Source organism: Salvia splendens, chromosome 20 (assembly GCF_004379255.2).
Source record: "Salvia splendens isolate huo1 chromosome 20, SspV2, whole genome shotgun sequence".
NCBI classification, from domain to species: Eukaryota; Viridiplantae; Streptophyta; class Magnoliopsida; order Lamiales; family Lamiaceae; genus Salvia; species Salvia splendens.
Genome location: NC_056051.1, coordinates 20,603,843 through 20,620,936, shown reverse-complemented (window position 1 = coordinate 20,620,936; position 17,094 = coordinate 20,603,843). Strand labels below are relative to the sequence as shown.

General features: G+C 39.1%; 2 protein-coding genes across 6 annotated transcripts; one reads left to right on the top strand and one right to left on the bottom strand.

Annotated features, from left to right (window-relative positions):
- The first annotated feature begins 7,300 nt into the window (after positions 1 to 7,300).
- Positions 7,301 to 9,916, top strand: LOC121782115. Of its 5 annotated transcripts, XM_042179830.1 has the most exons (7): positions 7,301 to 7,522; positions 7,794 to 7,894; positions 8,020 to 8,111; positions 8,571 to 8,727; positions 8,805 to 8,933; positions 9,023 to 9,113; positions 9,448 to 9,916. In XM_042179830.1, the coding sequence occupies exons 2-7, from the start codon at positions 7,892 to 7,894 to the stop codon at positions 9,615 to 9,617; spliced, it is 642 nt and encodes a 213-aa protein (XP_042035764.1). In that variant the 5' UTR covers positions 7,301 to 7,522; positions 7,794 to 7,891; the 3' UTR covers positions 9,618 to 9,916. The 5 variants fall into 5 exon arrangements, with proteins under 5 accessions (XP_042035764.1, XP_042035767.1, XP_042035763.1 ...); XM_042179833.1 differs by lacking the exon at positions 7,794 to 7,894 and having other exon boundaries at positions 7,301 to 7,793; XM_042179829.1 differs by having other exon boundaries at positions 7,301 to 7,894.
- Positions 9,917 to 10,426: 510 nt separating this feature from the next.
- Positions 10,427 to 15,227, bottom strand: LOC121782093 (ATP-dependent 6-phosphofructokinase 6-like). Its single transcript, XM_042179802.1, has 13 exons — positions 15,125 to 15,227; positions 14,477 to 14,523; positions 14,361 to 14,400; positions 14,157 to 14,219; positions 13,942 to 14,079; positions 13,559 to 13,717; positions 13,424 to 13,477; positions 12,937 to 13,005; positions 12,400 to 12,529; positions 11,875 to 12,128; positions 11,673 to 11,721; positions 11,450 to 11,604; positions 10,427 to 10,853 (listed from the first exon to the last, which is right to left on the bottom strand). Exons 1-13 carry the CDS (start codon positions 15,224 to 15,226, stop codon positions 10,656 to 10,658), a joined length of 1,458 nt encoding a protein of 485 aa, XP_042035736.1. The 5' UTR covers position 15,227; the 3' UTR covers positions 10,427 to 10,655.
- Between the last annotated feature and the right edge of the window lie 1,867 nt (positions 15,228 to 17,094).

Here is a 17,094-nt window from a genome sequence, read left to right as displayed (position 1 = left end):
TAATTCATCAAACAACTGCTCCATATTCACCACAATCTAATGGTGTTGCAGAACGCAAAAATCGAACTCTAAAAGAGATGATGAATGCACTGCTTCTAACTTCAGGATTACCACATAACATGTGGGGGGAAGCTGTTTTGACAGCCAACTATATCTTGAATAAGATCCCTCTCAAAGGAAAAGATGTCACTCCTTATGAGTTGTGGAAGGGAAGGAAGCCATCCTACAAATACCTCAAAGTGTGGGGGTGTTTGGCAAAGGTGATGGTTCCTCCGCCCAAAGAAGTTACAATCGGACCTAAGACGATTGATTGCATCTTCATTGGGTATGCACTTAACAGTAGTGCATATCGATTTGTTGTTCACAAGTCTGAAATATCGACTATCACAGTAGGAACAACAATTGAGTCGAAGAATGCTGTATTTCTCGAAAATACATTTCCTTGCAAAGACAAGGAAAAGTCTCAACCAATTCTGAGACAAGAATTGAAGAAGCCACTAGTTCTAAACAAGTGGAAGAAGAAGCCACTAGTTCTAAATCAGCAGATGCGGAACCTGAATCGCGCAAGCGTGCAAGGCCCGATCCAAAAGATACAGTACTAAGACGTGGTAATAGAGTCAGAACACCAAAAACTTTTGGTCCTGACTACATTGCTTTCATGTTGGATGAAGAACCAACATCGATAAAAGTAGCCTTTGCTGGCCCAGACGGGCTGCATTGGAGAGAAGCTGTTCAAAGTGAAATTGATTCAATTTTGCTAAACCACACATGGGTGTTGGTTGATTTGCCCGAAGGTGCTAAACCTTTAGGATGCAAATGGGTTCTTAAAAGAAAGTTTAAGGCCGATGGAACAGTTGATAAGTATAAAGCCCGACTAGTAGTAAAGGGTTTTAAACAAAAGGAAGGACATGACTTCTTCGATACCTATTCACCTGTAACAAGGATTACATCTATCCGGGTGCTTCTCGCTATTGCTGCATTGCACAATCTTGAGATTCATCAAATGGATGTAAAGACCGCGTTTCTGAATGGTGAATTAGAAGACGAAATCTATATGGAACAACCCGAAGGGTTTGTAGTACCTGGACAAGAGAAAAAGGTATGCAAGCTCGTAAAGTCCCTATATGGATTGAAACAAGCGCCATTGCAATGGCACTTGAAGTTTGATAATGTGATGTTATCAAATGGGTTTAAAATCAACGAGTGCGACAAATGTGTCTACATCAAGAGCACTAATAACGGTCATGTTATAGTGTGTCTATACGTTGATGATATGTTAATCTTGGGTAGCAACACTCAAGTAATTAATGATACAAAGGCCATGTTAAAGAGAAACTTTGACATGAAAGACATGGGTCTAGCCGATGTAATTCTTGGAATGAAGATTCTAAGAACGAATGATGGAATCATCTTAACACAATCACATTATGTTGAGAAGATATTGAATAAATTCAAAGCCTATGATGGCGCGCCGGTTAAGACTCCAATTGAACTCGACGTTCACTTGAGCAAAAACAAAGGCGAGCCCGTTGCACAAGAAGAGTATGCACGGGTCATCGGGTGCATTATGTACTTGACTAATTGCACTCGACCTGACATTGCTTGTGCCGTGAACAAGTTGAGTCGTTACACGAGCAATCCAAGCAAAGAGCATTGGAGAGCTCTTGTGAGGGTTTTGAGATATTTAAAACATACTCAAAATCTTGGGCTACACTAGACATGCCCACCGGTTCCGGTTCCGGCGGTTAACCGCCGAACCGGAACCGGCGGTTCCGGAACCGGAACCGGAACCGGTGCAATATTCCCGAACCGGAACCGGCGCAATTCGGTTCGCGGTCCGGTTCAGGTTCAAGATATTTCGAACCGGAACCGTCACCGAACCGGCGGTTCGGGACGGTTCGGAACCGGCGGTTAACCGTGGAACCGCCGGTTCCGGCGCTTAAATCGAGGCAGGGGGATGGGGCCGGTGGTGATCTTCAAAAACGGTCGAAACCGCCGGTTTTTTCGGCGGTTAACCGCCGGTTTAGTGGCTTTCGAGGCGGCGCGGAGCACGAGGCGACAATGGAGCAGCTTTTGCAGACGGTTCGTTGACCGAACCGGCGGTTTTATTTCGGAAACCGGCGGTTTTGGCCCGGAAACCGGCGGTTCCGCCGGTTCCGGCGGTTTTCCGCCAAAACCGCCGGTTTTGTGAAAATTCAAATTTTTTTTTTTTTTAAATTTCAAATTCGAATTCTTCCATTTTCCCCCTCATTTTTTTCTATAAATACCCCCCTCTATCATCATTTACATTCACCCCACTCTTGTGTTAATAAGAGTTTCTCTCTTCAATCTCTCAATTCTCTCTCTTTGTCTCCAATTTCTCATTTGTGCTATTGTGCTTCCATTTAATTACGCAATTGCTACTCTTATTACGCATTGTTATACACTTATACAGTTATACTTGTTCCCGTAGTTCTATAAGTTGTCTTTCTTTCTCAATTACTAAAACAAAAAAAAATATATTATTCCATATTTCTACATTTCTACATACCATTCCAATATGTCTTCATCCCGAGAAGGTCGTGTTGATAAGGGAAAGGGAAAGGCCAAGAGGCCATCTCGGAGATCCGTTATTGATGAAATTTCTCAAATGAACATGGATGAGTGGCAGGTTAATATTTATTATCTACTAATTTCATTAATTTTGAATTACATTTCATTATTGTTCATAATTTTATTTTGTATTTACAATACAAATATTATTTTGTAGGCTCGAGAAGAGCAAGATGTGGCACATGCTATTGAGTTATCCGGTGTTTATTATCCTACTTCTGTGCGCGTTTTGGAGCATTGCATGTATGTGGCAATTGGTTTTAAAACTTGTGTGAAAAATACTCAATTCGTTGAGTTGAAGGCTATTTTGTTTTACATGGTTGAAAAATGGTTAAAATATTTTTCACGTATTCCAAATGTGTTTTTGATTGCAAAATGCTTGGATCCAAAGTGGAAGTTGCATGGTGTTTATAAAATTTTAGACATGTACTATGGTTGTTTGCACGCTTTGGATTTTTCTCAACTCCGCGAAATGGGCTTGACAAGAGGAGAATGCTTCGAACTAAGTATTCCGGATGTTGATGAAATCAAACATAGGTTAGATAGTGCACTTCGTTCTCTCTACGCGGAATATGAAATGCGGTATAACACCGCTCACCAGGTACGTGCTCCTCCTAGTCCTTCTACATTTGATTTTGGTGGAGGGGATTTTTCCAATGTCATGATCGATCCCGACGTAGTATCACAATTGCAAGATCTATACGGTACTACAACCAATAGGACTAGAGCGACTAGTGAATTAGATATATATTTGGAATCGCGCTCTATTTTTCAAGATGCAGGTCCTCCTACTCAACAAATTGACGTCCTTAATTGGTGGGGAACACATGACAAAGAGTTTCCGATACTCTCCATCATGGCTAAGGAGATATTCGCCGTTCCCGCTTCCACCGTCGCCGTTGAACAAGCTTTTAGTGTCGGCGGTTGTGTCCTAGACGACAAAAGGAGCAATCTCTCCGCCAAGAACATGGAAGCCACTATGTTACTTGACGATTGGGCAAAGGCGGACATGAGAGCACAAGAGCCGGATTTCGACTTCCGTGTAGAGAGTGATGGTGAAGAATTTTCTTCCGATGGCGATGACGAGGTCAGAAGCGATAGCACTCAACATTAGCAATGAGTCGACGGGGGCGGTGAACGGCGAGCACTGCCGACCAAAAAGGTAAGCAAGGTAAGAGAACTACGTGGGCTTTGATTCCTCAATAAAATTGTGGATACGTAGGCACCTCAACTTAAATTTGAAAAGTTTAACTTCGAAAGTTTAAGTTGAGCTCAAGCCCTTTTCAATTTTTTTTTTCCCCCCTATTTCATAGATCATTCAGGTTGCGGCTATGTTGTACTTGAAGATCATTAAAATATATTCCCCATTTGATAAATATCAAATGCGGAATATATTTTAATGATCTTCAAGTACAACTTAGCCGCATCCTGAATGATCTATGAAATCTTACCTTGGAATCAACCTTTTTTTCTTGCAAAATGTTGCCCATTTTCTAAGCAAACACATATCAGCACGCTATATACACATTGCTGCATTTCTAATAGGGGCAATTTGATCTTCCAAAGCAATCAATGCATCTCGAACACACATAGTCAGAACATTATTCAAGCATCTAGCATGGAAAAAATCAGAACAAACTATCTATTAGTACTAATTTTTTCCATGCTAGATGCTTGAATAATATTCTGACTATGTGTGTTCGAGATGCATTGATTGCTTTGGAAGATCAAATTGCCCCTATTAGAAATGCAGCAATGTGTATATAGCGTGTTGATATGTGTTTGCTTAGAAAATGGGCAACATTTTGCAAGAAAAAAGGGTTGATCCCAAGGTAAGAGAACTACGTGGGCTTTGATTCCTCAATAAAATTGTGGATACGTAGGCAACTCAACTCAAATTTGAAAAGTTTAACTTTGAAAGTTTAAGTTGATCTCAAGCCCTTTTCAATTTTTCCTTTTTCCCCCCCATTTCTTTTTTTTTAAATTTACCTTCCGAGTCCGACGAGGCGACGAGCCGACGCCCGACGACACTTGTAAATTATATTACATTGTTGTATGTTGTTGTATTGTATACTTATGTATTGTAAATTGTAATGTATCGTTGTCCGTTACAACTCAAAATCAATAAAATTTATTTCATTTTCTCCTTATTCGTCTTATTTGTGCTTGAATTATGCATTGTCTTGTTCCGATTTGTTGTATAAAGCCAAATTTCAAATTTAAAAAAAAAAAAAAAAAAAATTATTGAACCGGCGAAACCGCCGGTTCAAAAACCGGAACCGCCAAAACCGCCGGAAAACCGGCGGTTCCGAACCGGAACCGGAACCGCCCGGTTTTCGAACCGGAACCGGAACCGGAACCGTGAAATAGCCTCACGGTCCGGTTCCGGTTCCGCTTCCGCCAAAACCGGAACCGGCGGTTCCGAACCGGAACCGCCGGTTTTCGAACCGTGGGCATCTCTAGGCTACACTTCTCGAGATACCCCCCGGTACTTGAAGGGTACTGTGATGCCAATTGGATATCCGATAATAGAGACTTACTTTCAACAAGTGGATATGTCTTTACTATTGGGGGTGGTGCTGTATCTTGGAAATCCACAAAACAGACATGTATAGCCCGATCAACAATGGAATCGGAGTTCATTGCCTTGGATAAGGCTGGTGAGGAAGCCGAGTGGCTTAAGAACTTCCTTGAAGACATTCCATGTTGGTCTAAGCCAGTGCCACCAGTGCTGATCCACTGCGATAGCCAAGCAGCTATTGGAAGGGCAAACAATGGCTTCTATAACGGTAAGTCTCGACATATACGTCGACGACATAACACCGTGAGACATTTGATCACAACAGGGGTGATTACAATTGACTATGTGAAGTCAATAGATAATCTAGCGGATCCGCTAACCAAAGGGTTAAACCGTGATCAAATGAATAAGTTGCTAGAGGGAATGGGTTTGAAATCCACAAACTAAAGAATTATCATAGTGGTAACCCAACCATGATGACTGGAGATCCCAAGAACTTGGTTCAAAGGGACAACTAAGCTATGAGAGTTCATGAGAAACACTCAACTATATCTATTCCCTAGAGAGCAATAGAGTGTTGGAGAGCTTGCCTAGTGGTAAAGGCTAAGTATATGACTTTTAATGGTTCTTAAGGATCTCAAAGAGATGGAATTCTCAAAGAGACCAAGTATGGCAAGGTACTTGACTAAGAATCACCTATGTAAGTGCGAAGTGTGGTCGCTTCATAAAAAATGCACTTATGAATCCAAAGTGGTGTCCAAGACCGCAATGGACACAAAACGTGAGAACGGATGAGGTTGAGGTGTTTAAGCGTTAACACCATTGTCTCGGTGCACGCCGTGGGGGATTAGTTCAAAGCATCGCGCTACTAAGCCGCCTGTGTATCCGATGGTGTCGACTATGGAGGGTTCAAAGTCAACAACTACCTATCCTTATGCTTATATACCTCTCGAGGGTTGAGCTTGTGTCTGCATGCATATGCATTCGGCTATTTCCACTCATGTGGGGGATTGTAGAAATCATGGTATTAAATATGCCCGGTCAATGGATTTTGACCAAATAATAAATGTGACGAGACATTTAATTTTGTGAAATTAAATGACATAGCGTCGATCTACATTTTACGTAGATAAATGTAGTATATTCACTTTCTCAAATCCGATTTCCGGTGAGTGAGAAATAGTGGATTAAAGTTGGGCATAATTAGCTTTTATTAAAGCTTGGAGTTGGAGCTTAGGGAATAATTAACTAGTGTTAATTATCCCACATTGGAGGATTAACACATCTTTTAATGTGTATAAATTAAGTGACTTTATGTTACTTAATAATTATAGTGGACCAAGATGGGTGAAAGAGCCCACACGCGCGCACACGCGCGCGCCGCCCGCCCGCCCGAGCCCGAGCCCGTGCCCGTGCACGTGCTCGTGCTCGCGGGCCTCGGGCCTCGCGCCCGGGCTCGATCTCGATCTCGATCTCGATCTTGGACTTGGACTTGGATCTTGGCAATTGGTCTTTGGGCTTGGGGCTTGGCCCAAATTATTCTTTTTGGACCACCGCCGAGTCAGCAATCCAAGTGGCTTGACACGTCGTCAAGCGAGGCACAGTCACGGCTGCCACGTGAGAAATCCACACGCTCCACACACGGATGGCACACTCCTGCCACACGCTCGTAACCGTCGGCGGTTACAAATCTGCCATGATGAGCCTTCATGGCTGTTGACCCACAGCAGTGGACTGAGCCTATAAATAGGCTAGCCACTCCATGCATTACACTACATCATTCACAAGCATTACAGCATAAGCTCTCTCCCTCTCTGCATTGTCTTTCTGTCGAAGCTCTGCCCTCTCCTACATCCAGTTCGCCGGAGCTCTACTGATTGCGGTGCTGCATCAATAGAGACGTAGCCGTTTTACCTTTGGGGACGACACGCCAAACCGAAGAGCACTACCGGGGCGTATCTCGTCTTGCGGGAAGAGGCCTCCTCGACTCGGCTCAAACATTTTTCACGGTTACTGTTTCGTTTTTACATTTGTAATCTCATTCTAGTTCAGTTTCCTCTTTTGTATTCCTTCTTTTGGGTTGTATTACGCCCGGCTCTTATCTCTTGTAATCTAGAAACCAACATGAAGGGCTGAAGGTAGATCTTACTAGCATTGTGCGTGGTTGGAATTCATATTGAATTGAGATGCCTTATTCTTTTATCTCTATTGAAACATGTATAATTCTGCTTCTTAATTTATAGTCATATTGTCATTTGCTCCACAATCCTCACGCATTGATTCCGCAAATTCATCCGATTCTTCTTTATCGAATGCCCTAAACTAAATTCACCTACACCTTAAACCAAATCTGAGAGGAAACAGCTCTACTCAGTGATTGGAGCTGCCTGTAGATTCAGAGTTCATAAGGTAAATATGCTATTAAAAGCTTTAACCAGCTAATAAAGAGTGTATACATAGTTTCATTTTTTTCAAGTCATTTTCTGGATTTGCTTTTTCGCTTCTGTTTTCCTTTTGCAACGTCGGAGATACAGAGACGAATTGCCCAAGGATATGGAAAGAGATCTTTGTAGGCGCCGCGCATCACTCAATTTCTCATCTGAATCATTCTACTCTCTGTTTCCTTATTTTATACTGAAATTTTGATGCGAAATAAACAACGCTCTGAAATTTATTGCAGGTAACGAAAATACCATAAAGAATTTTTTGGCGGCAAAAAAAGCGGCTGCCAAGCTTATTTTCTGTTGTTTTTAGAAGCGTTATCAAACTGTATTTTATATGGTATATAGAGATTGACTACTGAGGTTTTAGATGTTAATTTTCTAGGAAATGTTGCAAACTACCTATCTGATTTTTTTTTTCAAATTAATTTGTACGCCAGATTCTGAGTTTCAGCTCCTTTTCAGGTATCCATGAGAAACATGAAATGCTTTGAGTGGTTATTCATATGCTCTCTGATCACACTACTTAGTGGTCTACCATACAGTTATGGAAATGTGTAAGTGATTTGAGAATATTTATCTCCTATTGATTTACTAGTTAGTTGTTAATGCTTAGATTTGCATAGTTGTGAGAATGAGATGGACCTGTTGTATAAAAAGTGATGTGAAATTATGTGTTTCTAATATTCATCAAATTAGTTCCATCTTAAGCTAAACTGAAAACTTAGAAAACATACTCTGTTTATTTGCATCCTGGCTCCTTCTATTACACTGTTGAGTAAGAGAAACTGAGATACTGATGGATATGGTGAGGAAACAGATATTGATTCAACTCAGCTTTATTCCGGTTACACTTTTTGTCATCACAACAACCTGATTCTGACTTCTATTCTAGTTAAGTAGGGGTTTAACTAATAATAATCTAATCTTTACTATAAAGTTTGTCAATTAAACATTTATATGTATTCTTAGTGTATGATGATATACGTGGCTGTCTTTATTTGCATATTTAACAGTCTCCGAACATTTGGCACGATGAACGATAAAGTTTTGCGTGTTGGCGAGGAGCTTTTCAAGGAAACCTTGCCGATTCGAAATGGTGCTCGCCTCTACCACTTGCAGGGATTAAAACCCCAGACGTGGTATGAAGTGAAGATGTCATATCCTGCTTCTGTATGTGCATCATTTATATATGACTGCCATTTAATATTCGTTGACAACATCTCCTAATTAGATTGAAGGGATAACAGATGCCCGCCAGTTTTTCTTTGCAAATAAAAAGCGGTACCCCGGATTTGGGTCTGAATCAAGGAAGAAAATTGCTCAATACTGGAAAGATAATTTTCAAAACAGACGGAATCACCTCACTGGTTGAACAGGTTTGTTAATAGGTTGTCCTACCTGTAAACGTGTGCCCTTGTATTCTTGTGCGCGGATGTTCACTATTTTGGTATTTTTTTTGGTTTACGGCGACATGTCTGTTCTTGTGAATGTGGAACCTGAAGGTGTTGTTGCGATACCAGGGAAGCAGGAAATGGAACATATCATGTTTAATATAGGTAAACCAATTTTATTTTCCAGTGCTATTCATATTCTACACCAAGTTCTTAGTGAGAAACTTCAGCTGAGGTTTTTTTTTTCCCCAGCATGAAGCTTTTCATTCTACCAGTTTCACACTATCTCTTTGCAATATTTCTTGTGCATATGCTTCTTCAAAATGTTGTGGTAGTATCATAGGTTGTTGATTTAGCTCGGAATTTGAATCGACCTCTAGTCATCAGCTTCTTTCTACATGCTCATACATTATGTCTATAGTTTCTGCACGTTCGGTTATATTCAGATAAAAACACAGCGGGCTTTTGTTGTCTTGACCGATCTCTATCTTTGCTGCAGTGTGTGACGAACTGTTGCTGGGTATTCCCCACAAGGCTTGGTATGTCGCAGTTTTCGTATTGATTGGTTTAGTGTTGGCTTTTGTGGTTCCTTGGTATCTACCCGCCTTCTTGCTGCCAAAAAATGGTAGACAGCCATTGCTTGATCATACTGTTACCAAGGCTTCATGAAGCCGTCTCTTTGCTACGGCTTCTACCTACGTCTCCTCAAGATATTTGATTGAGGTGAATGATTTGGTTTGGCATATTTGCTTAAAAATATGCAGAATATGTTTAGATGTAGTTTGATAAATAGGAGAGGTATAATAGACAAATACCTATTCACAACTTAAATCAAATATGCATGGCTAGTTGTTTTAATACTCTTAAAAGTACATAAAATTTTCTCATATTTTTGTTTTGGTAACACAGATTTCATGTTCTTCAAAATACATTAGTATTTTATGATTTTTCTTTTTCTGATTTAACAATCGTAGTGGTTAAATACACAAACTTGATGAGTATGTGGCATCAACATTCCTACTTACTACTACTTAGTATGCATAGTATTCAAAAAATAACATCTCGAATCATACCGAACAATCAATAATATCCATTAGATTTATTAATCTAATGGTATCAAAGATATACTACCAAGTTATCGACGATGAACGGGGCTTAAAGATTCATCAAAGCGACAGAGTCCAATTGTAGGAAAATTTTGAAAAATAAGTACTGATAGTTCAATTGTATCTTTACTTAACAATATATTCAGATCCTCTAATGTAGTACTCAATAAGAGACGAAAATCGGGAATAGTATTTGTCAGTTTAACTTCAACCATTAGTATCCAAAGCGCTAAAGTTTACGCATGTTTTTATACTGTACAAACACCACAAAAACTCAAAATTAAAGTAAATTAAAAAATCCACATGAAAATAAAAAAAAAAACAAGCGTGTTAATTATATGTAATCAACATCATTTGTTGGTCACCAAGCAATCAACGTGTTTTATAATCAAAATACTGATAGATAAATTAATACAATCAAAGAGGAGCAGCATATTCTCTCGCAAAATCTTGAAAAAAAATGAAGAAAAAAAGTGACTGAATCAAAGTGTACCTACACGATCCCATTAATATGTTATTGTGGGAATCCTCAACCTAAATTGGACTAAACCTTGCAAAACAGGGGGGAGGTAGAGGTAGTCGAGGAGTATCAAGCGCTTTTTTATTTCTTGATTCTATTACCTGTTTTGGCGTCTGCGATAATCGCTGCATCGTCCATCAGTTGGGATTGAGACTCTTGCTCTTTCTTGGCTTCGTCGAGCTGTTTACGACCAAGGAAGCTCGGTTGGTTAGTCGAAGAGAGAAGCCTCGCCCACATCCTGTCAGTTATCACAACCTTGTTTTGCTGCTCAGTAATACGCTGCACAGAAACAGTTTTATGTCATGTCCACCTCAGTACCCGCAGCACAACAACATTTTATCCAAACAAAAAAAAAAGGGAAGTTAAGCTTAAAAAAATGATAGAGCATTGCTGCACCGGGTGATGTAATAAATTCTGATGATATTGTACGTGGAAACGGGGCGAACTACGTTCAACTTGTAGAAGCCTTTTCTGTTTTTCGAGATGACTGAGTTCATTCTTCATACAGGCAGAGACTCTATTTCCCCACAAGTTTGGTAGTTTAGCCCCCAAATTTTTTTAAAGAAGCAGAGATCATTGCCAATGTGATAAAAACAAATCGTAGCAGCGATAAATTCCTACTTCAGACTTGACTCATGCAGCAAGTTCATAAATAGTTAGTCCAGATACGTGAAAGATACCTCAAAACAATCAATTTTAAGCAATATCCCGCAAGCGCCATTTCAACAAGGTCCTAAGATGATGTAAACTAATGTCCTTAGTAAGGGCCTTACGACTTATTGCTTAGATGCCGAGGTGCTTCTTGATACAAAAGAGACATACGACTTATTTTAATGAAACCGTGATGACCACTATCTAAGTAAAATGCGGCTTACATTGAACGGAATGTATGTGTGCCGGCCATTTACAAGCCCACTTGTGAAGCCCGTGAAACCTGACATCGCTCCATGAACGGCACTTTGAGCAAGAAGTGTGCAGTACACATTATCAGATGCATTGCTCGGAATAGCACGGATCATGTAAGTTGGATCTACAAAACAGTAGGTTAGTTTCTTGTTTCCAATAAATAGGACATATAATATTCTTTACTGAACTGACCTATGTATTTCAGAGTGATAGGAAGTTTTTGTTGCTTTGAAAAGTGTTCCTGTAATAGGGAAGAACAAATTAGCAAAGCAAAGAATCCACTATTACAGCTTGCAATAGTATATATGTGATCCTTTATTTAAAATCACAGTTAATGGTTTTTATGCTGTCTGAATTGGTTTGCAATGTCAGAGAACAAATGTAGAAAGAACACCTTAATTCTCTGAGAAAGCCACAAGCCGATGTCTTGAAGTAGCTTGTTCCCTGAAGCATCCTGTTCATTTTTAGCACTGAGAAGATCCATTCCTGCTCCTTCAGCAACAACAATGACCATGTGTCCATTTTCTTTAAGCCTCTTCGTAATATACTCGAAAAGTCCACCTTGTCCTTCTAAATAAAATGGTGACTCGGGTATCAAGCAGCAGTCAACATCTCGGCTGGCCAGCGTCGCATACATTGCAATAAATCCTACACAAATAAAGTAAGTCAGCGGCTATTGAGGAGATAAAATCAAAATAACTGTAGAGCTTGAAGGAGCAAGTCATATTTCTCAAGTATCAATAGTTTGTCATTTGAAGGGATACCTATCTTGCTTCTTATACATTTTATTACTCATAGTCATCTTAATTAATGCATAAGTGCTGCATAAAATCTTAGAGTGCGTCAGTCCTCACTCCTCACTCCTCAATATAGTTGCAGCTGAAGTCAATAGAAAGTGCAGTGCGAAAATGTTTCTTACCACTGTAGCGGCCCATAAGTTTCACTACACCAATTCCATTTTCTGCACTCTCAGCCTCGACATGTGCAGCATTAATGGCACGCTGAGCTTCCTCTACAGCAGTATCAAAACCGAATGATTTGTCAATAACCTGATAAGAGAATCCAGTTGAAACCGAATCTTGTTAGTACTCAAAGTGATTAATTCTAGTGAATACACCAAACGTTTTAAACTCCAAATTCCCGTCACTTTTTAATGGAAGTTAATCCCACAAACTAGAATCAAGGTTTATGTTCACATGGATTATAATGCAAGAAGAACGTCAAGCATTAACCACAATATTTGGAACAGATGTGTTTTTGCTGGGGTTAACCTAATAGTATTTGGTCTTAAGAGAAGAGGTACTGGGAAGAAAAATTACTAATGCATTCCCACAATGTTATATTAGTGAGACTTTTGACACTTCGGATTATTTTCTTCAAATTGATCACATCATCTAGATAAATCCATACGAGGAATCAGAAGTGACAACTCATATAAATGACGAATAAATGGTACCGATATGTCATTGTCAATTGTCTTGGGAATTCCAGCAACTATAACCTTTAAACCCCGCTTCCTAATTTCCTGCAAATGTTAACAAGTCTCCTGAAATGTTCAGCATGCATAACAATAGAGTGGAAGAATAACAATGGAAACTTTTGTTAGAAAATTGCCACCGAACTGGCACCGGAGTCAGTAAATTCGGCCTGAATAATTGAAAGCAAAAGCCTAAACTTGAGGTACTACTCAAGAAACCATAACATTGATGTCTAAAATTATAGAAAGTGAGGTGACGAACTTCGTGGAATGTTAGCAAAGTCGCGTAAAAATAAAACAGAATTTAGAAAAGACAGTTGAGGGTCAAGTCAACATCACTTGACGACTCACTCGAATTCATAAAGAACAAGCAAAGTAAAATCATGAATACTGTGCTACTTAGTAGGAGAACTAAATTAGATTGCATTTATACATTGGGATTAATTATTCCCCTAAGTAAGATCACCTCATATATAACAGCTGCTCCTTTCTGGGTGCCATCCCCTCCAATTATGTAAACCTGAGCATCATCGTTTTCATAAGTTCTAAACTGAAGTCCAGTGCAAACATTCTAGCTATAGAAAGTATAATCAAGACTTACCTGATTAATTCCACGGTCCTGAATGCTGTCAACGATCTTCGTGGTATCATGACCACCTCGGGAAGTTCCCAGGATGGTCCCACCACGCTTATGTATGTCGTTTACAATCTTAGGTGACAAGGGTTTGGTATTCTTTGAATAGAATCCCCTGTAGCCTCCCTAAGAGAAGATATTATACATTAGGAGTACATAAAATAGAAAAGAAATAGCTTTGCTAAAGCAATGATTGAAGCACTAATGTAGTTTCCCTAATCAAACATACAATAACTTACAACAATATGCGATAAACTGCTTTCAGAATAATTTGATAGCATTTCATACCATACCAAGGATATAATCTGTGTAACAGTTAAAAGTCAGAACTAGCAATAAATACGACTTACATCAATTCCCAGCACTTTGGTGGCACCATACATATAATCAAGGCTATGCACAATCTCCCTAATCACTGTGTTTAGGCCCGGGCAGAGACCTCCACATGTTACAATACAAGCATTCACTTCTTCTGGAGTAAAGTACACCTGCTTGATATTGATGCATTCAAATACTGGAGTCCCCAAATCCTAAAGACTTAAGTACAAGAAAAAGGAAGGTTTACCTTTTGACGTGGTCCAGCTCGCCGGAAATGCACCCCTCTTGGAGAATCCTTGTGAACAACAATCTTCATAGAGAAACATAATTGGTCTGAGACAGGTAAAAAAAATATTCTACTCTTTGACTAGTAGGGGGGGTGGGAGGAGGAGGGGGGGGGGTGTACAAAGAAATATAACTAAGACCTTCTTTAAAACACAAGTGTGCCCACCTTTTGAGGTACACTATCATCCATGTCGACGAAATACTGCCTGAAATCATAAAAAAGTGTAAAATGTGTCCAATACTTGAGACCCATCTGAGAGGGAGAAAAGTATGTTTACTCACTTAGCAACAGAGTAAGCAGGATTGGAGCGTAGCGGATTGGGATAAGTCTGCCAAACAATCAAAGCACCAATGTCAATGTTCACTTCTTCAGTTTCTCTGTACTTTTCTTTTCTCATGTCTCGGTCTCTCTCATTCTTCATAGCTTAAAAATTACTAGTACATGCTTTTCTCAACAGAAAAAAAAACAACCAAACACACACTACTGCAAAGAGGAAAGCATCAAATGATTCTTCATGAATCCCAGCTTGCAACGACCATTTACATCAAACAATGCAGCAACAGAATTAAGTTTACTAGTCCACAAGCTCATGAACATTCATAATGCGGGCGGCCCCACCAATACAAGCCAAAATTCGTATTAAAACAAAATCATTAAATAGCCATAGCTCTACGCATTAATCCAGCAGTTAATGCATCTTATACGACGCATTATCTCATTATCCCCAAACATTTCTCCCTCTAATCGCATAAAAATCAAACCGATTCTCCACAAACAAATACACAATACTTATACATCAATGCAATCGCGATCGCGCAACATCCAAACAAATACATCTATCCAGCATTTCAAACGCGGGAAACAATAGATACAGATTCATGTATGTATATCATCAATGCAATCGAAACAAAACACACACGCATACATACAGGGAGATTAGGAATGTAATCGGTGAGATGAGGCACATCCTGTAGAACGTAGCCGAGCTTTCCTTCCGTCACCTTCATCTGGAAATTGCTCTGATTCGCCATGTCAAACTCTCTCTCTCTCTCACGCAAATCTACGCCTAATGTAATATGCAGAGGAAAAGTTTATTTCAGTAAATGATTTATGGTTCAAAGACAAGAAGGATTCGAGTTTCTCGTGAGCAATTACTGTATGCATTTCTATATATATAATTATAAATCTATAATTTACACTGGGATTTCCAATATTTAAATAGTTTACGTGTGATTTTACTTTTTTAAAACAAATTAATATTTGCATACATAACATAACTTGTAGTAATATGCATATGGATACTGTTGGCGCAGGCGCGGAGCTAAAACAAGCAAAAGCAATTTCTACAGAATCATCATGATCGATTGTATTTTATTTAACTAATCATGCTATAACCAAAAAAAAATACTATATGAATATGTAACGAAATACATATTTTCTAATTTGATAAAAAAAAAAGTCAAGCATGAGATTTGGCAAGAAACCGTCACAAAGTTTACTTGTGAAACAATTAATGTTTTTATTAGTATCTATGGTGTAATAATAAGTATAATTTGAATCAATCATGGTCCCGAAAATGAATTTCTTTATATAAGCATAATGTCATACATATAAATTGCTGACTATACTTCCTCCCCCAACACACAACTCACTGGGCGGTGACATTTATATGAATAAGGTCATTTACTTCAAGCACTAATCTCCAATTTTCTAACATTGATGTATTTTCTAGCCAATTAAAAAAAAGTCCTAAATCACAGCGCCTTTACACCAAGTATAGTAAATTTGAGAAAATAGAAATTATGAAATTGATATTTCCCACAAACTTTAAAATTTGTTTTTAAAATTATAAACTTTGCTCAAAATTTGATATTTCCCACGAACTTTAAAATTGGTTTTGAATATCACAAACTTTGCATTTTGTTTGATATTTCCCAAACTGATCCAAATAAGATATTTTCATCAAAATCTTATTTTACGTGAGCAACCGTGATGCGTTTTATGGCATTTTAAACTACTTTTTAAGTTCATAACAAGTAAGATAAAAGGTCGCGTAGAGAATGACATTGATTTTACTATGTCAAGTATGATAAAAAAAATTCTTAAGTTAGTTAAATATGGTGATAGACATACCGTGGGAATTACCAAACAAAATGCAAAGTTTGTACTAATATTCTAAATCAATTTTAAAGTTTATGGAAATACCAAATTTTAGGCAAAGTTCACGATTTTAGTAATCAATATCTCAGTGTAAAAAGCCTACAAAATTTTCAGCTATAATAATCAATAGAAGAACAACTTTTAATTCATTGAATAGAAACAAAGATTGCAATGAAAGTGAAAATGAAGATGACAAAAACTACGTGTTGATTGAAATAACAATATAGTATGAATTTTTTGTGAACGTGTACAACAACTGCATCATTTGTTTATTTAGAGCATCCACAATGACGCCTAGCGCACCGCCTAGCCGAGCGCCGGCGCTAGGCGGTCGCTAGGCGAACCATTGGAGGATCCGAAAACCGCCGAGCGGTTTTCCGGAAATCAATTTCGCCTAGCGCTAGGCGGTCAAAATCCGCTGGGCGATCCGCTCGGCTCCATTGCAGCGCCCGGATCGCCCAGCGCATAGCCCAACGGATATTTTATTTTTAATTTTCGAAACACTATATATACGCGATTTGCACTTCATTTTCATTCGCACCACTTGTATTAACGAGTACTCTCTCTATCTTAATTTCTGTACAAGATCAACACCGAGAAATGGATCTGAACAACGAGCCTAATTCAGTGACGAGCGGTTCTCAAACTCCCCCAATCCCCGTTGGAGGCGGATGGAATCAGATGCCCGGGTACTACAACATGTACCCGTGGCAGCAGATGCTACCCGGGATGCCGACCG

What these genes read in the sequence shown, in the direction of transcription:
- LOC121782093 (XM_042179802.1), bottom strand. Translation starts at nt 15,226, where the DNA reads ATGGCGAATCAGAGCAATTTCCAGATGAAGGTGACGGAAGGAAAGCTC. An exon ending in CCAAAGTGCTGGGAATTGAT is followed by an intron (nt 13,718 to 13,941) that starts GTAAGTCGTATT and finishes ATCTTCTCTTAG; the next exon opens with GGAGGCTACAGGGGATTCTA. An exon ending in CAATTGACAATGACATATCG is followed by an intron (nt 12,530 to 12,936) that starts GTACCATTTATT and finishes TTCTCTTATCAG; the next exon opens with GTTATTGACAAATCATTCGG.
- LOC121782115 (XM_042179830.1), top strand. An exon ending in TCACCTCACTGGTTGAACAG is followed by an intron (nt 8,934 to 9,022) that starts GTTTGTTAATAG and finishes TTTTTGGTTTAC; the next exon opens with GGCGACATGTCTGTTCTTGT. An exon ending in ACATATCATGTTTAATATAG is followed by an intron (nt 9,114 to 9,447) that starts GTAAACCAATTT and finishes TCTTTGCTGCAG; the next exon opens with TGTGTGACGAACTGTTGCTG.